Genomic DNA, 27,639 nt, shown 5'->3' on the forward strand with positions numbered 1-27,639 from the left:
AAATATTATTAAGCTACAAAAAGGACAGCAGTACCGATACATGTTCAATACGGATGACCCTAGAAAACACGATGCTAAGTGAAAAAAAAACTAGTCACGAAAGACCACATGTTGTATGATTCCATATACGTGAAATGTCCAGAACAGGTCAATCTATATAGAAAGAAGATTCATGGTTGCCTAGGACTAGAGGACACGGAAGGAAAATAGGAGAGTACGTGCCAAGGATGATGAAAATGTTCTAAAATTGATGTGGTGATTCTGTGAATTGACTAAAAAATCATAGAAATGTATACAATAAACAGGTAAATTGTACAGTATGAGTTACATCTCAATAAAGCTCTTATACGCTCTTCCTCCTCTTGCCCCCCCGAAAGGAAAGGGACTCAAAAGCCTGTCCTTACACGGTAGGACACCACACCTGTTGTCCCACCATAATTATTACTAGAGCCCCTTTCTCAGAAGTGCCCTGGTTTAAATGACAAATAAAGGTCATTACCCTATCACTATGTGATATCAGGCTTTGCCCCTCTGGGCTTCGGTTTCTCCATCTGTAAAACAAGGTCTACTCAGTTCCGATTATCTCTGTGTTCCCCCAAAGCATAACATTCCCCCAAAGCTCCACTTTAAAAGCTGTCAAGTTCTGCTCAGTTGGTCACAGCACTCACCATCCTTTTAAGATGAACCCACATTAGCAAAGAGTTGAAGCCCAGGGCCAGTACAGATCAGTGGATCCCATGAAAAGAGACAAAGACTAATTCCTGAGTCTCCTGGTTACTGATATTCAAATTTCCCCATAATTAGGCCACTAGGAGAGGTGATCCAACCATTCTAACCACCTAGAGATGTGAGCCCACCTCTAGGCTCTGAGCAGCAGCAGACCCTTAGAATCAAGATAAATGTGAAAGAAGCAGAAGGCACAGAAAAAACCCAACTCCCATTAACCTACCCAGGGACAGGAAAGACGGATGCTCACCAGGGTCACTGAGATGGGAAAGCGACACGAGGACAGGAGAACGGCTGCACACCACCCCCATGTAGTCCGCAGTCCTGTCACCGAGCCAGTTATGAGAGAAGAGGGCGGAGGCCGGCAGGGCGGGGATGGGGAGGGGAGGCAGAGCTTTCTCTGAAGGCAGGAGAGTGGTGGGAAGGAACCAGTACAGGTGGCACCCAGGTACCTGGTGAACTACCCTCCAACTAGGGGAGCAAGGGGATTCAGAGAAGATGCCCCGCTGTTGGCTCTTCAGAATGGCAGGGCTGGCAGAAAGAACGAGGAACAGCTCCAAAGCTGGGGGCTGAGAGGAGGGGCAGGGGAGCCCCTGGCTTTCTGCCCATCAGAGACATGGCCTCCGCGGGTCTCGGCTGGTGGTTGGTCTGTGGCTTCCACGGGCTGGGCCAGTTCCCTCCTCGCCATGGCTTCCAGGGGTGCAATTTCTACATCCAAGGGGGTCCCTGGGGCTTGGGGTGGGAGGCAGCTGCCCGCTCTGCTTCTGTTCAGAGGCCACATTTCAGGATGACGTGGTAGCCGTCGTTGCTCTCAGCTGCAAGAAACAAACATGGGGTTTTACAGGAAGGAAGGCAGGGCGCCGTGGCACCCAGAGGCCACAGGATCAGGGTACCAGAGGACGCCCTGCTGTGGACACTGGCAGAGGCCACGTAAGTAAGACTGCGCAGAGCAAAACGTGCTGACAAAGCAGAGATGTCAAGCACACCTTCACGGCCACCTTGTTGAGTTTCTTTTCCCCAGTGGGCTTCCCATCACAGCCCGAGACACAAGGACTAAAGGACCTATGTCCAAGGAGGCTTTGGGTGTGGTGGTCCCCAGGCCTCTGAAGGCAGTCGGCGGCTAGATCCAGGGAACAGGGGAGAGGGACTGTCCTTGCCACAGTCTGGGGTCATGGCCCGTTCAGGGGCTGTCATTCCCACTTAACTCGGTTCACTCACCTGCCCCAGCAGGTGGGGGGGGGGGGTGGTGGTGGTCACAGCTGGGCTCCCACTTCTCCTGACACTGGAGTTCCTTCTCAGACCCCCCAGCCCTGGGTCCCAGGTCCACGCGGTCTGCAGACTCAGCTGCTCTATTCCACGCCTGCTCTTCCCAGAGACCCACACTTTCGAAACACTCAAATGTGTCTTACAGTAAGTCCCCTACATACGAATGAGTTCCAATACGAGAGAGTGTTCGTAAGTCCTATTTGTTCGTAAGTCCAACAAAGTTAGCCTGGGTACCCAACTAACACAATCTGCTATATACTGCTGCTTTTACACTTGCTTCTGGACATCCTGGGCTTGAAATAAAGATACTATACTACTGTACTCTACACAGTACTGCATGGTAAAGTACACAAAAGCACAACCACTTGTAGAGGATGCATGCACGTGACAATGTACGCCAGACACGTGAACTAACTTACGTGATTGGACATATGAATACACATGCGTTCGCATCTTTGAAAGTTCGCAGCTTGAAGGTTCGTGTATAGGGGATTTACTGCATTTCTCATTGGCACTGGGAGCACACACTACCTGGCCAGGATTTCCCTTTCAAGGTGACCTTGGAGCTAGCCGCGCTAGTTCTCACGTTTCCGAGGCTTGGCTTCCCAGGAAGTGTGCGTTTCTTTTTCAAAGAGAATGTTCCCAGGTAAGACTCTCCCGAGGCCCCCACCCCGTGCAGGCCCCCTTCACCAGCCTGCTCTCCCTTCACTCTGTTAGCCCAGGGGGTGCAGCCTACAGCCTTTAATTAAACAACAAAGGGCGAGGACGAGGCGGGCTTTACCTTTTAAGGTACTGAGGATGAAACAGGATTCATCTTGGAAATTCTGTACCATCTGAAAAGCAAAAGAGAGACCACATCCCTTCAACGAGTTCAGAGAATGAAAAGCCGCCGTGACACGGAGCCCAGCTGCTGGCAGCGTTGGAAGTGACAGGCGCCGCGTTTACACAAGCGCAGAAAGATGGTTACGCTTCACTCTCACGGGGAGAAGGCGATACAGAGTAAAAGGACAAAGGAATTACAGTTTCAAGTAACAAAAAACTGAATGTAAAGGATGGAAAGAAGCCTGGAAGGGAATTAAGATGTAAACATTTAATATGAGACTCAATTGTTACTGACTGGCTTTGGTTTTGCTTTTTCCTAGTGACTGGGTCTTCCAGTTCCTGTAAGGACACCTTACAGGAGCAGGTATGTATAAAACAGCGCCAGAGGAAAAACTAGAGTGCTTTACACGGGAACTCTATTCAATATCTTGTAATAACCCATGAGGGAAAAGAATATATATATGTACATACACACATACACACACACGTATAAAACTGAATCATCTTGCTGTACAACTGAAACTAACACACACAGTAAATCAACTATACTTCAGTTAAAACAAAAGGCTTTGAAGAAACCCTTAGTGATTAGTAGGCTCTGCATACAGAGTCCTTTGAGGACCCACTGTAAACAGAGGTCCACTCCCTACGTCTACAGATGCAGCAGGAACCTTATGATTACTCACCAGCCACCTCTCTGGAGCTCTCGTTTTGATTAACAGCCCAGTGACCTTAGATAAGGCAACTTCCTGTCTCCAGGCCCTGTCTGTAAAATGAGGCTGTTTAGATGATAAAAATATATATATAACCAGGATGCAGAGCAACGGAAACAGGCATCCTCTCCTGGTGGGGCGTTCGTCTATCTGACTGCTTTCTAAAAGTGCCCACAGGACCCAGCACAGACGACCACGCACATCTCTCCTACAGGCAAGCGCCCTACATAACCTCCTGCACGCACACACACAGAACACACCTAAGGGTGTCGGAAGCAGCGCTGTCTCTACGTGTGGAAACTAGAAACAGCCCCTCGTCACCCAGTAGTAGAAACAGCAGGAACAAACTATGACCTCATCACACCCGGCTGCTGGGCAGGGCTGGCGACCTCCAGCAGCGCCCTGCAACATGCACAAATCACAAACTGTAAGTCCCTGAAGAATGCACTCCTGTTCCACTTAAATGAAGTTTTAAAATAGGCGAGCCAGAAAGAGAAAAACAAATACCATATGCTAACTCATATATATGGGGTCTAAAAAAAATGGTACTGATGAACCCAGTGACAGGGCAAGAATAAAGATGCAGATGCAGAGAATGGACTGGAGGACATGGGGTTGGGGAGGGGGGTGAAGGGGAAGCTGGGACGAAGTGAGAGAGTAGCATAAACATATATACACTACCAACTGTAGAATAGATAGCGAGTGGGAAGTTGCTGTATAACAAAGGGAGGTCAACTCGATGATAGGTGATGCCTTAGAGGGCCAGGACAGGGAGGGTGGGAGGGAGTCGCGGGAGGGAGGGGATATGGGGATATATGTATAAATACAGCTGATTCACTTTGGTGTACCTCAAAAGCTGGTACAAGAGTGTAAAGCAATTATATTCCAATAAGGAGCTTAAAAAATTTACAAAATTAAAAATAAAATGGGCGAAATTAAAGAATGCATTGAGAAAGGACCAGGGAATGACCACACAAAATTCAGACCAGCACTGGAGGGGAATACGAGATTAGCCCAAAGAGGGACTTCTAACAACATTGCACTATCCTGAGTAAACGTATTGAGTACTTCAGTTATTCCTTAAACTCTACAAATGAGTTTCCTCTATTCTAAATATGTATGCTGTATTTCGCAATACACATTTAAAGAATATGAAAAATACACACATCTACCTCAACATACCCACAACACAAACAGACTAGCCAACAGGACAATAAAACCCCTTTCCAAATTAAAAAGTGCAACCCACACTTTGCTGCCTGCTCTGGGTGACTGCCCCAAATCCTGCAATTCCATCCACCTGTCGACCTCTGCCCCTCCCCCAGGACCTAATGATGCGTGAAGTACATTTATGCTATGCTGCCGGCCTGCTCCCTCGAGGACTCTTGGCAGCCCCACCGCTGGGACCTGCCAAACCTGAAGCAGGGCCCACACGGGCTTAATCAGTAACCACCTCGTTTAATGAAGTGCCCTTGCACCCCAGGGGCCGGCTGCGCGGCTGGCCAGGCTGCCTCCAGCGCTCCAGGCAATTAAGAACCAAAGGTTTCCAATTGATTCGGGGTTAAGAGGCAAGGAGACTCGGGGGGAATAAGAATCACCTACTTAGCCGAGGTGGCGTTTGAGTTCTGTTCTCTGCTTCACTGGCTTAACTGCCTGCTCTGGGGCGGGGGCACAGGGTGAGCTGGGGAAGGAACCCCCTTCAGGGCCCCATGAAATTGCAAGGGTTCCTCGCATTCTTGGCTTTTGTCTTCACGACAGAAATGCACTGTGAGATGCAAAGTGACAAGTTTTCCACGCCACCACTGCTGCCTGACGCTCAGGGCGGTTTACGCTTCCTGGCTGGTCTAAAGTATGTGCTCAGGCCAGCGACTCTGGGCTTCGTGCGCTTTATCTGCGAAGTGGGGGCCAAAAAACAACTGCCTTAGATTCGAATGTAATGATGTGGAAGGAATTCTGAACTGGTGACAAAAATAGCAAGTTCCAGATCAATGTCCCTTTGTTTGAATGGATCCTGGCTGTGTGTTTTTAAAAACCCACATCTACACACTCAGGTGTGCGATGGACACACGCACAAAAAATTATCTGGCAAAATCACATCAGACCTAATCTACACTCTGCTAGGAAAAGAAAGCTGGGACGATAAGGGCCTTTCACACTTGCCTTCTGTTGTTTTTTATTGCCTGACTTCTTATACGAATTGTCAATTATTTTTTAATTAAAAAGGAAGGAAAACACCACCTTGCCCACCCCGAGGATGAAACTCCCATGAAATGGGGGACTCCCAGGTCAGGGGCTTGGGCAATTATGATGACAGGTGACAACAGGAAGGTTACTAATGATGACAATTATGAAATACACAGACTATTAAAAGCCTTACATATTACATGGTGTCAACTTTTTGTTAAGGTTTTGTTTTTGATGTGGACCATTTAAAAAAAAAAGTCTTTATTGAATTTGTTACAATATTGCTTCTATTTTATGTTTTGGTTTGTTGCCCACATTGAACCCACACCCCCTGTATTGGAAGGTGAAGTCTTAACCACTGGACCTCCAGGGAAGTCCCTCCGTCGTCAAATTTAAAGATCTCTCCATCACTTGTTTCCCAAAACAACAAGTGCCTAGCTAATTTAGCGTCTGCTGGTACCTGACACATTTTCTATTTTATCCTTACTACAGCCTGCTAGAAGGACAGAATTATGCCCGTTTTGCAGACATGGAAATTGAGGCTCAAACACAGTGAGTAGACTTGCCCAAGGTCACCCGGCGATGAGAAGCCAGCCCAGGTGGGGACATCAGCCCAATTTTGAAGCCCACATTTTCCCCGCTTTCTCGGCCACCCTTCCCGTGCCGTTTCCTCCATCACCCTCTACGGAGGCTTGCAGAGCTCCCACGGTGGGTGGAGGGTCTGCTGGGGACTGGGCTGGGGGCTCAGGGTTCCACCCCTGCTCCCATCAGCACAGCTCTGTGTAGAGGCCTCACGTCAGGGGTGGTTGGAGAGCCTGCAGGCTCAAAGCTGGGGCTCTGCTGCTGGGCCCCCAGCCTTCCTACCACAGCCTGACCTCTGACGAGCTGTGTGCCCTGGGGCCGTTACTCAGCCTCTCTGTGCTTCTTTCCTATCTGTAAAATGGGTTCGTGATGGCACCCACCTCACAGGGAGGCTGCCGGGCTTAAATAAGTCATTTAGAACAGTCGCCTGGGACACAGTAAGTAATGATGAAATACTGGCACTTTCATTATTATTATTATTATCATTATTATTATTAAAGAGAAGGGGTCTAGAATAGGACAAGCTTAAAAGCTGTTGTTCTGCAACAGGCCGGGACGCCTGAAACAGGTCAGCAAACCCGTCTGATGACCCGAGCCAGGAGCGGGATCAGATCACTCGAGGGCACAGTCGCAGTGGGGCTGTGTTCAGTACCTGTGTCCTCGCTCAGGGGACACCTGTGCCCTGCACAGGACTGTGTGGCCAGGGCCGGCCCCCTGAGGGCTGTGATGCCTTCACCATTCAGCAGAGGACGCCTCTGTTCCCCGAGAGCCCCGTCCATTCCATCGGCAGCTCAGCCCATCTCACCTCCCCTGGAACCCGCCCGCGGCCTGCCCCCCACCCCCTGCCCTGGGGCAGCACCTGCGCCCTGACTCCTCACAGCCCTGACTTAAGCGCCCAGACGCAGGGGCGCAGGGCAGCACTCCCGGTTCCTGCAGGGCACGTGGCTGAGGGCGGGATGCGGGGTGGAGAGGCAACAGCCACGCAGAGCCCATGGTCGTGGCCTCAGACCCCTCTCTCCCGGCTCTCCGGGCAGCCTCTGCAGCTGAGAGCAGGCAGCGGGCCGATGAACCCAGTTTGCCATCTTTGGGCTAACGTCCCCCCGCCCCGAGCCCCACAGGGCGCATCCCGGGCGCAGGTCTGCAGCTCCTGCCCACATCCCCGGGCCCGGCTCCTGGGGGTGGGAGCCACAGTGCTCACCTCGTTGCTGACCACCACGTGGATGCCGGTGGGGCCCTGCCGGTACACCCGGTGGATGTGCTGCGGGGAGATGCTGTACAGGTTGGCGATCTTCTCGATCAGCTCCAAGGTGGTCAGCTCCTCCAGGAAGATGGCGTGGTACACTGCGGGGCGGGGGACAGCGCCTTCTATAGAACAAGCAGCTGCTTTCGAAGGAGCCCACCTACCCTCCTCCCCCATCCCTCAAATCAGGAACTCGCGTGTAAGGATGTCCACACCCAGATGGACTCGCGGGACCTGGCTCTACTGGGGACGCGTCTAAAAGCTACAAGGCCCCTGTGGGGCCCAGCACCAGGTGACAGGATGCCAGGCTATGTTCTGCATTCCTGTTTGTCACTCTTGGGGGACCTGTATAAAATGGAGAGTCCCCGTATCCACCCCAGACCCAAGGATGTCCACCTAGGGGTGGAGGCTGGAGGGGAACAGCTGGCTGAAATCTGCATTTCTTTTTTTTTAATTTTAATTTTTTCTTTCTCTTATTAATACAGTATTTATTTGTCTTCCTTCTGTCCAACCCTGAGCCAACCACGTCCCCCAGGCCGCCTGGGGAGGTACAGGAAAAGGAACATACAGGGCAGACGAAACATGGGAGAAAGAACTATGGGAGGTGGAAACGGCTCCTCCACGTGGTGAAGAGGATGAGAGAGGCCACCATCGGGCTAAAGAGCCCCCCGGCCTCCGAGAGGCCAACGCCCAGGACGGCGTGGGAGCAGGGCTGTTGCTTCAGAGGAGGGTTCCTGGCAGAACCAATGATGCGGCTCCCAAACGCCGCCCCAATTCCAGCTCCAGAGCAAGCCACCCCTGCCGTGCAGCCCCAGCTCCAAGGAACGTGGCCGCTGTGTCAGTGTCCCTGGAAATGGCGCTGGTCTGGAAGCTGCGGCTAGGAATAAGTGAGGTGGTCAGGGGACGCGGGGCTGCCAAGCTGCTGTGGCTCTCCTCTGCCAGTGTCCCCAGTCACTTCAGCACCACTGCAGACAGTGATCGGCTCAATAATGGAGAGGCTCTCCTGACCGCGGAGGGGGCGGAGACGATCTAGGCACAAGCATACATGTTCAGGGGACGGGGACGGAGGGCTGTGGCAGGAGAGCTGCTCCCAGTGCAGAGAAGACAGAGAGGGCTAAGATTTTCTAAAACACTTTTGGCCGTGCCACACCGCTTCCGGGATCTTAGTTCCCCGAACCAGGGACAGAACCCCGGGCCACGGCAGTGAAAGCATGGACCACCGGGGAATTCCCCGATTCTGCATTTCTTAGACGCTTCCAGTGATTCTGAGGTGTGGCCTCACGTGTACCCCCCTGTGCACCCCACTGCAGGCAGGAGGAGAAAATCCCGTGTCTGCGTTCCTTTCCCTGCGGTGGTTAAAGGGGTGGCTGGACAGCTCCCGGTGGCTAAGCGTGAGGCGTAAAGATAACTGCTACCTGACGGCAGAAGAGAGAGGGTCTGGCCCTTGCCCTTCGCAGCACAAACAATACTCAGCCGGTGCACCGTGACCCCAGAGAGAAGGGGGCGCACCAGGAGTGTCACCAGTCAGTTGCGTAACAGGAACCCTGAGTCTGGAAGCAAAAATCAAGCCAGTCGGGGAGGAGCCAACCCCGCGGGCGACCTGGAGGGGACGATTCGATGCTCAGGGACCTCAAGTCCCTCAAAAAGTAAAACACGGCTGGAATTAAACGAGAGGTGCCCGAACTCCTCCCTCAACTAAGGAAGGAACCCTTGGTTCAACAAATCCGATCAGAGGCCCCCTGTGTTAAAAGCACGCGTGTACACACACACACACACACACACACACACACACACACACACACACACACGGTGGCTCCCTCTGAAGGGGTGGCAGAGGCCACGAGGTTCCCGCCACACAACAGACTTGCTTTCCCAGGATTCCCAATATGCTGCCCCCCCCCCCCGCCCCCAGACCCTGTTCAGAGAACGTGCTCGCTGGGTGACACTCCCTCCCAACCTATCAAAGCGTAAGAATCCCAGGCCTCCCTTCTGAGGTTCCTTTTTATAACAGAATCCTCATTGCACTCCCCCCACCAACTTTTCAGAGCCCATTCCACTTTTTCTTATTTCACTCCTCAGATACATTGGACGACTGGCAAAAAACACCCAGAGGGATCCCAGTTCGGCCCTTTGGTTGTACCCTTTGGTCGCCGGCCTTTCCTGTCCCCGGAGGAGTGTGGGGGTGGCCAGCACACAGTCAGTCGGCAGCTGCTCAGAGCTCCCCTCATCGGGGGCCGCGTGGGGAAACAAGACGCCCTCCAGGGGGCCATCCTAGGTTCAGATCCGGATGCCGCCACCCCCTCGACGCCAGCCCTCGGCCCTCTCCACACCTCTGAGGCTTGGGATGTGGGCCGGGGCCCCTGCGCTGTCCACATGCACAGGAAACCACGAGACTCGGGCTCTGTCCTTCACAGACTGTCCACGGGGGAGGACCTGGACATCTACAGAAGTGTCCTGAGGCCTGGACGCTAGCTGCCAGGGCCCGGAGATTTGGATCCTGGCTCTGCCACTCACAGCACTGGCACCTCGGGGCAGCCACTGTGCCTCAGTTTCCCCCACAGCGAACCATGAGCAGTTCCCACTAAGGGAAGCAAATGGAACGCCCTTAGCCCTGGGTCTTATTGGGCATCCTTGCTGACCTGGAGGGGCCTGCAGAGAGGGACAGGGGGCTCTCTCTGCAGACGATGCAGAGTCAAGACCCTGGGGGTCCTGCCGGGTGGCTCTTGAAACCTGGCACTCACGGATGCTCAGGAGAAGGCACTTTTGGGTGCACTGACTCACTGAAACCTCACACCTAGGGGGGAGGTGTTGCTATCTTCATTTTAGACACGTGAAAGCTGATGCCCTGGCCACGGTACCCTGTCCTAGGCCACGCGCCCAAGAGATGACACGGCCAGCACTGTATTCAGGGGCAGCTGACCCCAGAGGGTGTGTCCTCTCTCTATACAAACTGCCTCAAAACTGCCAACCCCAAAGAGCCACTTGTCCTGGAGGCACTCCCAGAGCCCCCTTACGCAGCGACCAAACCAAATGGGAAAGTCTCCTCCAGCTGGAGAGGAAACACAGGAGGACATGCTCCCAGGCGCACAGCTGTCAAGTGTCACTTGTCACCAGCCAGGAAGCCAGAAGACTCCCGGTTCTATCAGGAGTAGCTGAGTGGCATCAGGGGGACACGTCTCCCCTCCAGGCCTGCTTCCCAGCTGGAACATCAGTAAACTGGACCAGACATCCTGGGAGATGATCTCCACCCTAAACATTTCAGTCCCAGGGTGAAGCACAACCAAAAAATCCTGCATGAAAGGGGGGCCGGGGGAGGTGTTCTCAGCCCGTGGCCCCGTGCTGCCGCCCTTTCTTGCGTCTCTTCCCATTACTTTGCCACCCTGTAACCGGCCCTGGGGGTGGGCGGAGGGGTCCCCACAACCCACCACACAGACTGGGGTCCCCACTGCCATCCTGCTTCTGCTGTAGGGGCACGCGGTTCTGCTCCAGCTCCTGGCAGACGTAAATGGTCATCTTTGGCCTCACGTTTCTGGCAGGAGGAAAGGAAATAAACAGCAGGTATGGGGGATCAGGCTCTGTGGTTCCAGATTGTTCCAGAACACAGGGTGGAAAGAGCAGTGGGAGGAACCTAGGGGGAAAGAAAGGAGGCTAAAGGGTAGAGCGTGCCCTTCACCGAGGAGCTGTCAGGGACAGAATCCTGTGAGCTTCGCGCAGGCTTGCTGGGGACCGGCGTGGGGGTGCGGGAGGATTGGGCGATACCCCCAGGTCCTGCAACCTGCCCAGAGGGGACTCTGCCCAGACCACCAATCTCAACATAGGAGGTTTTTCAGGGTGATAATCAGAGCAACCCTCTCTCTGGCTTCCTCTGAGCTCACTTCATCCTCACACACCCGTGAGGGACCCAGGACCACCCTCTCATTCTATTGAGGCTCGTGGGGGTTAAGGTGTAGCCCAGTTGCCAAGTTCCTAAGAGGCAGACGTGGGATTCAAACCGGGAGTGACGGTTGTGCTGTCCCCGTGTGGCTATTCAGTCCACACCATCCACACCTGTTCCCCACCCCGCCCCCTCCACCACCCCCAGGAGGAGGCAGCTTGAAGCCCAGGACCATGCAAACATCTGAGAACCTGAGCAAGTGGCCAAGGGGCTGAGACTCGGAGGCTAAGGCCCCCATCAAACCAAGAAGGGGGGGGAGGGGGCCTCCAGGCAGGGTAGGCTGCTAGCTACCGTATCTTATCCCCTCCACTGTGGCCTCAGAGGAGCCTCGACCCCACCGGCCAGCCCATGGGGCGTCCAAAGGGCTGAGATGCAGGCTACCAGCCACACCCTGCCTCCCGAAGGAACCGACACCCACCTGCCTTTGATAGCGTTGAAGAGCCGGATCCCGTCTGCAGGGCCACAGATCTGGACCAGATCGTCGCGCGACATCTTCAGCAGGTCAGCACCTGCAGGTACACAGGGCTGCCTGTTACCTGGGGCGCGATGGAAAGGCTGCCTCCCCGAGCACGTGCAGGGCCCCGGGCAGGGCCGGGCCAGCCTCACCCTCAGGAGGCACAGGCGTCCCACACAGAGAAACCGCAAGAGCTAAGCATCAGATCACAGTCCCAGAGGTGTCAGAAGCTCAACAGCTGGGTTCACACACTCAGCAGAACCGATGGGTGTTTGCAGAAGTCAGCAGTCCCCACTGCCTGTGCCTGCCTGGCCCTCCCTCTGGACCCTTCATTCGTCACTGCCCGTCACACATCTCGTCAGCAAGATGACGCGTGCACCTGTCCGGAGACAGAAGCTCAGAGCTCCCGGGAAGCTGCCATTCTGAACGCACCTGGGCAACCATGCACCCAGCGCCCAGGTCAGGAGGCAGGACACTCCCACCATCCCACGGGCCCCTCAGGCCAGCCACTCCCCCTCCCCACGTCTGCTGTCTACGCTTCTCACATGCAGAGGAGGTTCACTTGGTTTTTGGCATCTGTGTAAATAGATTTGAACATATGCACTTTCTGGGTCCGGCTCTCCCTCCAAGTTCCGTGTAAGGGCTCACTGGTGTTGCATGCAGGCATGGATCATCCACACCCGTTTTTAGATGACAGTCACTGCACGGATAAACTACAGTTCCCGTGCCCCCTATCTGCTGACGGGCTCTGGGGTGCTCCCAGTGTGGGGAGATCGTAAGCGTCTATGAGCATCCTCACGCGTGGATAAAGATGAGTCCCTTCCTCAGAGCCCGAGGAGTCCCCTAGAGCCTTGTGCCCATGTGGACTCTGCAAGGCACAAGGATGACATCACCTTCTGCTGGAAACTTCACAACAGCCACGAGGTCTAGAGCCACAGCAACCACCCCTTTTTCCAGCCACAGTTAAGATACAGTTCTAGGTACAATTGTGCAGGCGCACTGGCTCCTCTTCCATAGGAAGTAAAAGCCAAAGTCCTTGCACTTTCCAGCAGGGCCCTGGGCGCCTCTGCGGCCTCACCTCCGGCCTGGCCCACTCAGGCCCAGCACATGGGCCCCCTGCTCTGTGGCCACACCAGGCAGGCCCCCACCTTGCACTTGCCCTCTGCTTGGAAAGCTCATCCCCCAATACTCACTTGGCTTGAGCCCTCACCTTTCCAGGCTTTGCTCAAGGACACCTCCTCAGCAAGGTGGAGGCACCCCTCCACCCTCCTCCTGCCAGGGCTGGGCCGGGTCCCTCCTACAAGCCTGCCCATCACAGAAGGGGCACAGTGTGTTGAGATGGGCGGTTTACACCTCCGCGCTGACTCAGAGCTGCCCGAGGACAGGGTCCCTGCCTGACTGCCCCTGTACTGTCTGCCCCCAGCACAAAGGACATGCTCAGAAAAGCTGAGCTCAGGGACTTCCTTGGCAGTCCAGGGTTGGGACTTGGTGCTCTCACTGGGGGGGCCCCGGGTTCAAATGCCTGGTCGGAGAACTAAGACATCTCCCGTAAGGCCCACAGCGTGGCCAAAAAAAAAAAGAAAAGAAAGCAAAGCTGAGCTCAAAGAAGACAGATGGGGTGCTGGTTCCTTTCCACTGCCAGAGACATCCTTGGGGGCCACTCCTCTGGTTTCAGTCAACACTTGACTTCCTGTTACTCTGGACTGACTGCCAGGGGACAAGGTTCATAGCTGTTACCCTGTCCCCACCGTCCCCAGCTCAGGGCTACTGTCTGACGGACCCATCAGCAAGGGCTTGAAAAACCTTTAGAGAAGGAAAAGCTGTCTTTCTCACCTGTGGCTGTCCCACCATCTCCCGGGTCACAGCTCTGGAGATGGTGTGACGAGCAGCGTTTGGGAGGAAGAGGCCGGCAGGCTTGCTGAGTGTGCACTGGCCTGTTTGGTTAAGGGGCCCTTCGGGTGGAGCAGAGCCCGCCCTGCAGGCGAGGGGCATTTTGAAAAGGCTCCCAGACAGTCCTCCCTTAAAGCCACGCTCAGCTGGACACTCCAGGGGCAAGGCCACCCATCGAGCCCTCGGCCCAGGGCCAGCACACGCGAGTGACCGCACACCTCCAGGTCCTTAGGACAGACTGCCGCCCCTGGGGCGCCAAGGCCCCATGCTGAGTGCTCTGAGATCCCACGGGTTCTTAGCACTGTTCAAAGATGCTCACCTGAGAAGCTGGCGAAGAGCCGGCAGAACTGGGAGAATCTGTTGCGGTGGAGCCACTGCTGGGCGTCCTGCATGGAGGCCGAGGGGAGCAGGTGCTGCGGGCAGAGAGGACAGGCCTTGAGGGGGGCGCGCGTCTGTGCGGGGACAGGCAGCCAGCGCCCGGCGCAGATACTTACGTCACTGCCCACGGGCAGGGCCTCCACGGGATGGGTCGGGGAGCTGTTGCTGCAAAGGAAGAGGAGAGGCGGTGAGCGGTGGGGATGCTCCTTCCTGGGGTGGGGAGCGGTGAGGATGCCGGGAAGGGGTCCTCACCGGCCTGCCCTTCACGTCCCTCAGCTCTGGGGCTAGCTTGAAATGAAATGGGTCCCCGAGAGCAGTGCAGGCAGGAGCCCCTGCTCCATCCCTGGCAATCCCTAACTAAGCCTCTGATGTGGACGGGGGGTTCCGGTTAGCCACACACCCCCCCAACCCCACCCCAAGCCTCCGGGCTTGTTCTGGCCAGATTTCACGGTCCCCACCCCGAACCCCAGCCCAAGGGAAGGGCAGGCCAACCGAGGAGACCAGCCCACACGCCTCACAGGGTCCCAGTGCTGGGACAGCAAAGGGCCAACCACACACAGGAGAGGACAGAGGAGTCCCTCGGGGAACTATTCTGCAGCGAACAAGCACCCGCAGTTCAGCATCTGCCACGAGAGGACCATCCTCGTGGTTTTCCCCAAAGGGAGGCCGAGATCTGATCGCCTGGATTTTTCAGTCAAGAGACAGACACGCTGAGAGCCGACCCCCACCCTCAGGTGGACAGTGCTGATGGGACAACGTGATGGGCTTAATGTTACCGACTAGCCACTTACAAATGGTAAAACGGTCAATTTTACATGATGTATACTTTACCACAATAAGAGGAAAAAAGGCCCCTGCAGGGATGAGCCCCAGATCAGTCATCGGTGACCGCAGATGTGCATTGTCAGGGTCCGGGGGTGCCAGGGGCTTTACACACGTACCCCGACCCTGCGAGGAATTCACACTCCCCTGCTAGTGAGGAAACTGGGGCTGCAGGAGCTTAAGGAAATTGCCCCCAGAAAGGTGCAGATTTAAGAGCAGGTCTGCCTGAATCGACAGCCTTCCTCGTGCCCCCTTCTCAGGGAGGGCAGTTCTCACCTCAAGTTCACATCCTACTTGCCCATCAGTAAAGTCCTCCTTGTCTACCAAGCACGGGCTCCGTTCTGCATGTTACACCCATCTGGCATCTTCCCTGCCTCACCCCTGCCCCCATGAACAGAGCCATCACAGTGATGCCACGGCCCTGGGACAGGTCGGACAGCTGCCTGCCGACCTCTGCAGCCCTGTCACCTTGGAATCAGCAAGGCCTGTGCCTCGGCAGGGCTGGATAACCAGCAGTGAGGTGGCTCCTGTGCAGCTGGCCCCAACGCCCATGGCAGGGAGGGTCCTGAGCTGAGCCCCACTGCTTGGTGACCGTGCACAAGGGCTGCAGAAAGATCTAAGAAGCCCCTCCAGGGATTTCCCTGGTGGCCCAGTGGCTAAGACTCTGCGCTTCCACTGCACGGGGCATGGGTTCGATCCCTGGTCGGGAACTAAGATCCCACACACTGTGCAGTGTGGCCAGAAAAAAGGAGTCCCTCCAGCTGCTGCAGGGCCCAGATGTCCACCTCCTGAGGCCCCCACTGTCCAGGAGGTGGGCTTTCCCCCGGGAGGCGCCAGGCAGGCCATCCCAGGAGGCTGACCCAGGACCCCTACAGGCCAGCCCACTTTAACTGGGAGAAGGAGTGGGTGCTGGGTGCTCGTGTGTTCAAGCACAAAAACCTGTACACAAGATGCTAAAAATGGTTGTGGACACAATACCAGTCAGCTGCCCTGAAATCCAGATCGATGCCAGGCTACAAAAGGAGCAAAGACACAGGGAGGAAGCTGAGGAAGGGAGCCCACACCCGTGGTCACTCCAAGAATCGTGAAAGGAGAGAGGGTGCACATACCCTTCGCCAAGGCCGAAGCTGTTTGGGGAGCCGTTGTAGCTTGGGGACGAAGCGCTGTTCACCTGGTAAACCACGTCAGGCCACGGGGAGCACTGTGAGGAGAAAGTGCAGGGCAGCCGTGGTCCCGGAGGAGCTGGGCCTGCAGATGAGCTGAGCCTCGCTCCCCCGGACCCCGCACTCAGTGTTGAAACCACAATCCTTCAACACCCAGACCACACTGACCCCGTGCCCAGGGACAGGCGGGCTGCTAGGGACACACCAAAGAAACCACACAGGACAGAGAAGAGACCATCACCGGAGCAAGCAAAGCATGACATGTGTCTGTCGGAGCTTCTGAGCAGTCAAAGCAAAGAGGGAAACCTCATCAGTCACATGATTACTGGGTCCACATGAAAAGAGAGAACAGGACTTCCCTGGCACAGTGGTTATGAATCCACCTGCCAATGCAGGGGACACAGGTTCAAGCCCTGGTATGGGAAGATCCCACATGCCACAGAGCAACTAAGCCCATGCACCACAACTACTAAGCCTGTGCTCTAGAGCCCATGAGCCACAACTACTGAGTCTGCGAGCCACAACTACTGAAGCCCACGTGTCTAGAGCCCGTGCTCCACAACAAGAGAAGCCACCGCACTGAGAAGCCCACACACCACAACAAAGAGTAGCCCCCGCTCGCCACAACTAGAGAAAGCCCACACGCAGCAATGAAGACCCATCACAGCCAATTAATTAATTAATTAATTTTTAAAAAGAGAGAGAGATAAAAGCAGGACAGCCCAGTAGCCCACAGGTGGGTCTTCCTGGTGCAGACAAATGGATGTAAATGCACAAAATAGGAAGACTGGACCACAGACCACTTCCAACAGAAACTCGGCAGTGAAACTCAGCATCAGAATCTCCGGACGGGCCTCAGATGAGGGGACGGACAAGGTACCTCCACACTGGCCAGGAGCAGACACACACACACACCCCCAACCCCGCCGCCGCCAACACAACTCTACACGCATTTACTACATTTCAGGCATCCACTTGGAGCCAAGCGAGCCAAGCAACACGAAAGCTGTGACACTTGAACTCCAGGAACTTCTTGTGCAGAAGCCCAAACGAACACAAACACGTGAGACTCTCCCCAAGAAAGCAGAGACATCCGCGTGCTGCCTGGCTGGGGGGCACGGGGGCATCAAGACCTCACTGCTCCCCTTCCTGCGATGACACCGCTTTGGACACGGCCGGTCGGAGCATTCCTGAGATGTACTCTCACCCACCCGACCACACGGTGGATCAATGTTTAACTCTATTACGAGTGAGGCCTGGAATGTGCCAAATCCTGGAGCCCCAGGGGGAGGAAAGTTGATGCACTGACAAGAGGGGAGCCGGCAGCTCCCAAGGTCACAGGCCGGGTGAGGATGTCGACACCTGGCCTGTGATGGGGGCTGGGAGGTTGCCTGGAGCGCGCCAGGGGACCTGTCCTCCAGCGGGGAAGTCAGGGGAGAGGCAGGCGCGGGGAGGCGGAGGCTCAGGCCGAAAGGAGAGCTGTCAGCAGGGAGGACCGGGGAAGAGGGTCCCCGGGGGGCGTCACCAGCACACACCAGGCCCGGGAAGCGCCAAGTGTCCGTGCAGTGCGGGCTCTGCCCTGCTGCGGGGGGGCAGGGCTCCTCCTGTGCCAGGGCTCGCGGTCACTGTCAGCCTCGATCCCATGAAAGACCAGCACACGTCCTGCAAAACTAGCTTCCCTGCTGTCCAGCTATAAATACTCCTCTGCATGCGGCTTGACACACACACACACACACACACACACACACACACACACACACACAACTCATCAGCCAGGACAAGGCCACTGGCCTCTTAGCCACCCTGTGTCTGGGCCTCACCCTTAACTCAGACTTAACCCCTCCGGGGCAGCACTGGACCTTAGGCATCCACGGAGGACCTCCTAAGTAAGATTATTCAGCGAACAAACACCAACATCTATTAGCTGGCCTGATGGCAGAACACAGCTGGGAAGAACTGTTAAAACAAAATCAAAAACAGAGCCCAGTAAAAGCGGCAGTTCCCTACTGAGATAGAGAACATCTCAGAAGCACCCCGGACGGAAGGACAGCTGGGGCAGGCTGGTGTCGGCAGCAGGGTTAAGAGGAAACGCACCCCAATATCCACGCAAACAGCAAAAGAACGAGTGTTATTTACAGTCTCTGATACAGCAACCCTCCTCCGAGAACGGAAGCTGCAGAGATTCTTTCCACGCAGAACTACTCACGCACAAGGTGTTCACGGCACCCTGTTTGAAATGGCAAGAGCCTGGAAATAACCCAGTGTCCACCGACGAAGGCTACACAGCTGGAGAGAGAACTAGAAAGCTCTGCAACAGAGTCCAAGGTATGCCAGGAAATAAAGACAGCCAACTGCAGAACAGTGTGTGGTGTGGTGTGGGGTGGTATGTGGTTTGTGGTGTGTATGTGGTGTGGGGTGGTGTGTGGTGTGTGTGTGGTGTGGTGTGGGGTGATGTGTGGTTTGTGGTGTGGTGTGGTGTGGGGTGGTGTGTGGTGTGTGTGTGGTGTGGGGTGGTGTGGGGTGATGTGTGGTTTGTGGTGTGTGTGTGGTGTGGGGTGGTGTGTGGTGTGTGTGTGGTGTGGTGTGGGGTGGTGTGTGGTGTGTGTGTGGTGTGGTGTGGTGTGGGGTGATGTGTGGTTTGTGGTGTGTGTGTGGTGTGGGGTGGTGTGTGGTGTGTGTGTGGTGTGGTGTGGGGTGGTGTGTGGTGTGTGTGTGGTGTGTGTGTGGTGTGGGGTGATGTGTGGTTTGTGGTGTGGTGTGGTGTGGGGTGATGTGTGGTGTGTGTGTGGTGTGGTGTGGGGTGGTGTGTGTGTGGTGTGTGTGTGGGGTGGTGTGGGGTGATGTGTGGTTTGTGGTGTGGTGTGGGGTGATGTGTGGTGTGTGTGTGGTGTGGTGTGGGGTGGTGTGTGTGTGGTGTGTGTGTGGTGTGGGGTGATGTGTGGTGTGTGGTGTGGTGTGGTGTGTGGTGTGTGTGTGGTGTGGGGTGGGGTGTGGTGTGTGTCTGGTGTGGGGTGGTGTGTGGTGTGTGTGTGTGGTGTGGGGTGATGTATGGTTTGTGGTGTGTGTGTGGTGTGGGGTGGGGTGTGGTGTGTGTGTGGTGTGGGGTGGTGTGGGGTGATGTGTGGTTTGTGGTGTGTGTGTGGTGTGGGGTGGGGTGTGGTGTGTGTGTGGTGTGGGGTGGTGTGTGGTGTGTGTGTGGTGTGTGTGTGGTGTGGGGTGATGTGTGGTTTGTGGTGTGTGTGTGGTGTGGGGTGGGGTGTGGTGTGTGTGTGGTGTGGGGTGGTGTGTGGTGTGTGTGTGGTGTGGGGTGATGTGTGGTTTGTGGTGTGGTGTGGTGTGGGGTGGTGTGTGGTGTGTGTGTGGTGTGGGGTGGTGTGGGGTGATGTGTGGTTTGTGGTGTGTGTGTGGTGTGGGGTGGGGTGCGGTGTGTGTGTGGTGTGGGGTGGTGTGTGTGTGGTGTGGTGTGGGGTGGTGTGTGGTGTGTGTGTGGTGTGGTGTGGGGTGATGTGTGGTTTGTGGTGTGGTGTGGTGTGGGGTGGTGTGTGGTGTGTGTGTGGTGTGTGTGTGGTGTGGGGTGATGTGTGGTTTGTGGTGTGGTGTGGGGTGTGTGGGTGGTGTGTGGTGTGTGTGGTGGGGGGTGGGGTGGTGTGGTGGGGGGTGGTGTGGGGTGTGTGTGGTGTGGTGGGTGTGGGTGATGTGTGGTGTGGTGTGGTGTGGTGTGGGGTGGTGTGTGTGGGTGTGTGTGGTGGGGGTGTGGGGTGGTGTGGGTGGGTGTGGGGGGTGTGTGGGGTGGTGTGTGGTGTGGGGTGTGGGGGTGGTGGTGTGGTGTGGTGTGGGGTGGGTGGGTGGGGTGGGGTGGGGTGGGGTGGGGGTGGGTGGGGTGGGGTGGGTGTGGTGGGGGGGTGGGGGGGTGGGGTGGTGTGGGGGGGTGGGTGGGGGGGGGGGGGGGGGGGTGTGGGGTGGGGTGGGTGGGGTGTGGGGGTGGGGGTGTGGTGGGGGGGGTGGGGTGGTGGGGGGTGGTGTGGGGGTGGGGTGTGGGGGTGGGGGTGGGGGTGGGGTGGGTGTGGTGTGGGGTGGGGTGGTGGGGTGTGTGGGGGGGGTGTGGGGTGGGGGGGGGGTGTGGGTGGGGTGGGGGTGGTGTGGGTGTGGGGGTGGGGGGGTGGGGTGGGGGGTGTGGGGGGGGGGGGGGGGGGGGGGTGGTGTGGGGGGGGTGTGGGGTGTGGTGGGGGGTGGTGGGGGGGGGGGGGGTGGGGGGGGGGGGGGGGGGGGGGGGGGGGGGGGGGGGGGGGGGGGGGGGGGGTGGGGGGGGGTGGGGGGGGGGGGGGGTGGGGGGGGGGGGGGGGGTGGGGGGTGGGTGGGGGGGGGGTGGGGGGGGTGGGGGGGTGGGTGGGGTGTGTGGGGTGGGGTGGGGGGGGGGGGGGGGTGGGGGGGGTGGGGGGGGTGTGGGGGGGGGGGGGGGGGGGGGGGGGTGGGGGGGGGGGGGGGGGGGGGGGGTGGGGGGTGTGTGTGGGGTGGGGGTGGGTGGGGGGGTGGGTGGGGGGGGTGGGGGGTGTGTGGTGGGGGTGTGGTGGGGGGGGGGGTGGGTGTGTGGGGGGGTGGGGTGTGGGGGGGTGGGTGTGGGTGGTGGGGGGGGGGTGGGGGGGGTGGGTGTGGGGGGGGGGGGTGGGGGGGGGTGGGGGGGGGGGGGGGTGGGGGGGGGGGGGGGTGGGGTGGGGGGGGGGGTGTGTGGGGGTGTGGGGGGGTGTGTGGTGTGGGTGTGTGTGGGGTGATGTGTGGTTGTGGGGGGTGGTGTGGTGGGGGGTGGGGGTGTGGTGTGTGTGTGGTGTGGGGTGGTGTGGGGGGTGTGGGGTGTGGTGTGTGTGGGGGTGGGGTGGGGTGGGTGTGTGTGTGGTGGGGGGGTGATGTGTGGGTGTGTGTGTGGTGTGGTGTGGGGTGGTGTGTGTGTGGTGTGTGTGTGGTGGGGGGGGGGTGGGGGTGTGTGTGGTGTGGTGTGGGGTGTGGGGGGGGTGGTGTGTGGGTGTGTGTGGGGTGTGGGGTGGTGTGGGGTGTGTGTGGTTGTGGTGTGTGTGTGGTGGGGGTGGGGTGGGGTGTGGTTGTGTGTGGTGTGGTGTGGTGTGGGGTGGTGTGTGGTGTGTGTGTGGTGTGGTGTGGGGTGGGGTGTGGTGTGTGTGTGGTGTGTGTGTGGTGTGGGGAGATGTGTGGTGTGTGTGTGGTGTGGGGTGGTGTGGGGTGATGTGTGGTTTGTGGTGTGTGTGTGGTGTGGGGTGGTGTGGGGGTGTGTGTGTGTGTGTAATGTCACGGGAAAAAGCACGCATGGGGCAAACGTATATGATTGGCTTAATTTGCGGAGAACATCAGGCTGTACACATAAGGAGCCAGGGCCGCCTGCTCTGGGGAAAGAAACCAAGACTGGACGGTGCTGGGAGGGATGTTTTCTGATGGAGATGCTCTTAGACCTTTTGAATTTGGACCACGTGAATATATTAATGATTCCAAAAAATTAAAATAAAAATAACCAAATTCTGAAATATGCAGCAGAGAGCTAGAAGGTACTTGTGAACCACCTCCCTGGATACCGGGCCTTAAATGAAAGCAGCTCCAGACACAGGAACACACCACGATTTAATAGGTGCTCTCAGAAGAAGCATTCGCCCCTGAATGGGCACTCTTCCAAGAATCTAAACCAACAGCACCCTCGCACTCCCCTCCCCCGGCAGAAGGTCCTGGCTGGCTCACCTCTGAGAGGATGGTGGTTTCATAGGACGGCTGGTACTTCTCCTTCTCTTGGGCCGTTCTTTTCTCCATCTTCTCCCGGTCCGTCTTCTGTTTCCGATCGGCTCCTTTTGGCTGTAAGTGCAGAGCACAGAGGTCCAATGAGTTCAAAGCAGGCGGAAGCGCTGTCAGTGGGGGATCCAGGCTGAGCGGTGGCCCCCAAGGCCAGCATGCTCCCCCCGCCTCACCCAGGGCCCAGAAGCCCAAGCAGGATCTCAGGGACAGGAAAGCATTTCTTTCACTTCCCAGGCATCCGACACCTGGTCCTCCTGCCCGGAACCCTTCCCTACCCCAAGGAGGCTCAGAGCCAGTCACAGGGTCCTATGGGGACTCTACGGAGTCGGCTCAGCTGGTCGTGCAGAAATGCTTGGAGCAGAGCTTTACCCGTGGCCACTGCCAATGGAAAGGCCCCCTCGGGAGCCTTCCGTGGGTTCCCGTGGAGAGGGACAGGGAGTGGACGAGCTAGGAGCTGCTGGCCAGGGCTGGGTCTACACTCACAGGCCGTCTCGAGGGCCTCCTTGCCCTAGCTCCTGGGACTCCAGCCACACTCCCCCGGCTTACACCCTGCATGCAGGGTGACATCTGTCCTGACATGGCCTATCCTGGGCGCCCAGCACACCTGAGGAACTGACAGGTGTCCAGGTCTCACAGGTACCATTATTGGCCTCATTTACAGATTAGGAGACTGAGGCTCCAGTGATCTGCCAAGGCTGGCGGGGAACCACGTGCTGACCCAGTCAAGCCTCCGGGTCAGAGTGCCCAGGTGGGCACGGCCACCCCAGCAGGCCCGGCTGACGGGGACCATCTTGACCACTGGGACTATGCCCTCCCGAGCTCACGGCCTGGTGGGCGGGGTCAGAACTGAGCGTTTTACTCTGTACTCAGCAGACCACACACGGTGAGTGGTCAGGGAGGAAAATTCACCCTCCAGCTCAGTGGCACCTTTGGGATCATCTTGGCAGGCACCTTCCACAGGCTGCAGCTTTTGACTCCCAGCTCAGGGGTTTTAGGAAATAGACCCCAGGGGGCTGCCCAGGCTGGAGGGAAGGAGGTTTGCTGGGGGTCCTATGGGGACCCGAGTGACAGATCCGGTGTCCAGTGGGAGAGCCGGGCGTGTGGCAGCCGGACCCCTGTCGTCTGGTTTCCCTGCTCCACCTCTGTCCTCTTGTCCCAGAAAGGAGGCCCTTCCTCCCAGCCCAGAAACATTACTGGCAGAGCTTGGCCGAGCCCACCTGTGGGGGCAGCACGCAGCCCCAGGGAGGCCTGCGGGGGGCTGGCAGGTCAAGGAGGGGCCACAGAGCCCCAGGGCAGGGTCCCAAGAGGCCAGGGGCTTCCTGGTACCCAGGGTGAGCTGAGACGGGAGAGGGATGGGCAGCGCGGCAGGGCGCTGCCTGCTCCTGGGCACACCTGTCCGCACTGCGCCCGTGGATGAGGCGGGTGGGTGGGCGGGAGGCCACCTCAGCCGTTCTGGGGAGCCCGTTCCAGGTGACAGGGACTCCTACCCCCTGCAGGAGATGCCAAGGCAGCTTCCGGCCCAATGCCCCCAGTAAAGCCTGGTGTGTGGCCGAGGTGCCGCGCAGAGCCCTCGCTCCTGAGCTTCCACCTTGAGATGCAGGCAGGGGAGCTGGCAAGGGCGGGGGCTGGGCATCCCTAGCACAGACTGCTTCTGCCTCCTTCTGCCCAGCCCGGCGCCCAACCCCACCGCACACACTCGGACAGCAGTGGGCCCACACTGGACACACCTCCACCTGAGGGCAGAAGACAGCTGGTAGGGCCCTGGACGTGGTCTGTGCATGACCAGGAGGGGCTGGGATTTCAGGACAGGCAGAGATCGCCCGCTACGCAGCCCCGGAGCTGTCCAGGGTGAGCCAGAATCACTCCGGACCCCAGAGCAGACCCAAGACCAGAGGGGTTGGCAGACTGATGCTCCCCCAAAGATCGCCACGTCCTAATCCCCAGAGCCTGGAAGGATGTTACCTTACAGGGCAGAAGGGAGCAAGGCTAGAGACGGAATTAAGATGGCCAACAACGTGAGTTTAAGACAGGAAGCTGAGCCTGGACCATCCAGGTGGGCCCAGTGTAATCACAGGGGCTTAAAAGAGGAGGCGGCGGGAGCAGGGGGTCAGGGTGATGAGCGTGAGACGGGCTCCGCCCACTCCAGCTTTGAGGATGGAGGAGGGGCCACAGGCCGAGGAATGCGGAGGCCTCCGGCAGCTGGAAAAGTGCAGGAAAGAGATTCTCCCCTGGGGCCTCCAGAAAGGAATTCAGCCCTCCTGACGCCTGACTCTAGCCCAGTGAGACCAGTTTCAGACTTCTGACCTCCAGTATTAAAAGACAGCATGTAGTACTAAGCCGCTCAACCTTGGTAACTTTTTTACAGCAGGAAGAGGAAACAAATGTGGGGAGACAAATGTAACTCCCTCCGGAGGCCAGTTTCAAGGCTTCACGATGCAGAAGCAGGTTTCCCGGGGATGCTACTGCCCTGGCAGCCAAGACAAACTCAGGCTCCCTCCACATCCCTCCCGCCCCACTAGGGGCGGCAGCACTGACTGACCAAGGTGTCCCAGTGCACGGAGCCCAGCTGGAGCCTCAGAACCCTTTGCCCACAGCCCTCGGGCGGCCAGACGCTATCAGTGGGGATGAAGCCAGCCGCCCGGCTGTGTGGCCTAAGTGCAGATGCGGGCAGCATCAGGGCCTTCCAGCCCAGTTGGGAAACAGGCCAGATTCTGACTCCGCCGCCAGGGTGATGGTTCTACCTGTGGGCGTTTATTTCCACATCCATCCCAAGCTCAGGAAGATCAACACGGACCCAGCTTCCTCTGGAGCCAGGCCCTGTTTCTACGGCCGTTCACCCTGACATTGCCAGTCCCAGAAGATGGAACTTTGTCGGCAAGTCCCCAGGTCCCCTGATTGTGAAAGATGGGAAGGACAGGGATGGCGCTGGGGCTGGTCCACGCCCCATCCACGGGCAGCTGCTGGGATCTCCCAGGCCGGCGGGCAGGTCCAGCCCGCTGGCTACGGGGCCTGCAGTCCTGCTCGGCACAGGCCCGCCCACCCTGAGGATGACACAGGGCCCGCCGCCACCCTCCCACCACAGGGCCACCCTGAGCTGCACCACCAGGGACCGACTTCAGGAAATAATCTGTCCAGACAGATGAGATGAGAAGCAACGACAGGCGACTGCAGGGGGTGAGGCGAGAAAGGAAAAGAGAGGAGCTACCTCCGAAAATGCTCTCTCTCCACCAGGAGGCCACTGCAGAGGGACAAGGGCCTCGGGGCCCTAAATAAGAATATCCGTTGGGACTGATAGATACACACGAGCACATATAAAACAGATAACCAACAAGCACCTACTGTATAGCACAGGGAATCCTGCTCAATATATTATAATAACTTATAATGGAAGAGAATGTAAAAATATATACATATTTTTATATGTGTATAACTGAATCACTTTGCTGTACACCTGAAACTAACACAACACTGTAAATCAACTATATTTCAATAAAAAAATTAAAAAAACAAAAAACCATCCATGGTCAGGACCCACACAGGGAGTCTCCGGGCCTAATTTCTAAGAAGAATCGAATGGGCAGCTACAGAGTCTGAGGCCACAGTGCTTGGGAGGAAAACAAAAATCTAAAACTGTGTCAGTCCCACCACTCTGGTCAGGTAGAGCTGAGCCCGGCTGCGTGTGAGGAAGAAAGCAGGCGGGCTCACCGGAGGCCAGGCAGGAGCCTCGGGCCTCGGGGACACCGCGCTCCCTGCTGCGCCTCTGCGTTTTGGCGTCATGGTCCCAGGCAGGTGCCGGGCAGGGTGACGGCGGGCGGAGCTGGCGGGGTCGTCCTACCTTGAACACCTTGATCTGGCAGCTGGCCGAGTGCAAGTGCTCCGTGTACTCCCCATTCTCGTTCTGCTTGAAGGTGTCGATCTGCACCCGAAAGGGCACGCCCTTCTCGCCCCCGTGCTTCCTCGGGGTGAACTCTGTGCTGATGCAGTGCACCTGCAGGGGATGTGGGGGGCAGGTCGCCAGAAGTGGGGGACCCCCCCACAGGCTCCTCTCCAAGTGCAGATTTCCATCCTTCACGGTCAGACCCGCCTCCACCTCCCTGCTCTCCCCCAACGCTGTCCACGCCGTCAGGCCACTGGCCACCCCATCCCCTGTCCGCAGAGGACATGCCCTCTCACCTTCGTCCCTTGACACTTGGAGGCCCTGCCTGACCAGCTAAGTCCTTGCTGTTGCTCCAGGCCCACCGACCCCAGCAGACCCCCTCACTCTTCCCCCGAGACTTCTCCTTGGCAAATCTTACAGATCACAGAGCATGGACCACAGCTTAACCCCTAAGGGCCTGGCGGCCAGGTTACTCAGGCCAGGCCAGAAGCTGGGATCATTTCTTCATTTCTTGTACGTGCCTGCTACAGAGAAGGCACCTGACGTATACTTATTGTTATAATACTGTAATCGTGTCATAATACATATTGTTGTCACACTGAACAATAACATTATAATAATTCTTTTAAAACGCAATTCCAGTTTTGTAATTACACAAGGCAAAAAGATGGCTCACTTTGAGCAATTACTATGAACCGGGCCTTGCGATCACGGCTCTGTTTTCATTCTCTAATTTATAAGACAGGCCTCAAAGGGCCAAGAGGCTCCAAAAGGGACACACGGCAAGAGAGCCAGGGCAAGTCCGGAAGCACAGGGCCCCGGCCGTGCCCTCGGCCACCAAGATCTGCCGTGGTGTTTAACACACGGCTGGGTCCACGCTGGGTGCTTAAGAAGGAAATAATTAATTTAATAATAGACACAATTACACAAAAATTTTTTTACTTCAAATTATTTATGCTAAGACACACTTATTTTGTAAAAAGCTTACATATTGATCAGCAAAACCCACACAGGATGCTACCACATCCCAAGTCCTCTTCCCAGCCCCAGGGACTAACCAGCCCTGTGAGTCTGAGCCACAGTCATCCTCCTTCTCAGCCTCCTTCCCTGAGGCAGAGGACAGGAGCCCGTCAGGGCCCCGCGGACGGATGGTTCTGAGAAACCCTGGACCCCAAAGCTCCGGCTTCCCCTACAGGGGGCAAGCTCCCTCCCGCTCACCTGAATGAACGCAGAGGCTCTCTTCGAAGGGTCCCACAAAAACTCGACTGCGTTCAGCTGGGTCGGGCTGGCCCTGGGGTCCAAGATACCAACAGACAGTGGAATATCTGTGCACACACACACACACACAAAAGTGCAATCGTCAGCCACTCCCAAATATTTCGGGAAGGACTCTCATTACGGGCCCAGATTCCTTACACAACCTGAAATGCTGGAAGTTCTGAAAGCTGGGTTTCATGTAACTCATTTGGCAGAATCCTGACTTGAATCGCCGTGAAGCTATTCAGCGCCTTTACCCCATTGTGTGGAGTCATTCTGTTCGCTGCACGAACACTGCTGTGCTTGACTGCCTGTTGGCGCTGTGATCCAATGCTGTGGGTCTACACACCCCACTGTCATTCCAGCTTCTGAGTTCCAAAACCCATCTGGCCCCAAAGGTTGTGGATAAAAGGGCTATGGGCTGTGGACCACTGCCTGAGCTCCCCCACTTCCATCTCCACTGCCCTTCTCTGTGATGCCCACCCTACCCTTCATCACTCATCATGATCCTTTATGGCAGGATCCTTCTTCGAAGCTTTCCCTG

At 57.0% G+C, this 27,639-nt stretch overlaps 1 protein-coding gene and 1 pseudogene across 1 annotated transcript in view; both read right to left on the reverse strand.

Annotated features, from left to right (window-relative positions):
• Positions 1-1,130: 1,130 nt before the first annotated feature.
• The window catches only part of TFCP2L1 (transcription factor CP2 like 1), a 64,427-nt gene continuing 37,918 nt past the window's right edge, over positions 1,131-27,639 (reverse strand). The window contains exons 5-15 of the mRNA XM_057745766.1: positions 27,057-27,163; positions 25,797-25,949; positions 21,911-22,021; positions 16,121-16,212; positions 14,306-14,354; positions 14,131-14,224; positions 11,886-11,976; positions 10,959-11,062; positions 7,492-7,634; positions 2,774-2,825; positions 1,131-1,541 (exon numbers count right to left, since the gene is read on the reverse strand). Coding sequence (XP_057601749.1) covers positions 1,495-1,541; positions 2,774-2,825; positions 7,492-7,634; positions 10,959-11,062; positions 11,886-11,976; positions 14,131-14,224; positions 14,306-14,354; positions 16,121-16,212; positions 21,911-22,021; positions 25,797-25,949; positions 27,057-27,163 — 1,043 coding nt within the window. The 3' untranslated portion in view covers positions 1,131-1,494. The remainder of the gene's footprint in view (positions 1,542-2,773; positions 2,826-7,491; positions 7,635-10,958; positions 11,063-11,885; positions 11,977-14,130; positions 14,225-14,305; positions 14,355-16,120; positions 16,213-21,910; positions 22,022-25,796; positions 25,950-27,056; positions 27,164-27,639) is intronic.
• Positions 8,129-8,619, reverse strand: LOC130858346 (ATP synthase F(0) complex subunit C2, mitochondrial-like; annotated as a pseudogene).

Source organism: Hippopotamus amphibius, chromosome 8 (genome assembly GCF_030028045.1).
Source record: "Hippopotamus amphibius kiboko isolate mHipAmp2 chromosome 8, mHipAmp2.hap2, whole genome shotgun sequence".
NCBI lineage: Eukaryota > Metazoa > Chordata > Mammalia > Artiodactyla > Hippopotamidae > Hippopotamus > Hippopotamus amphibius.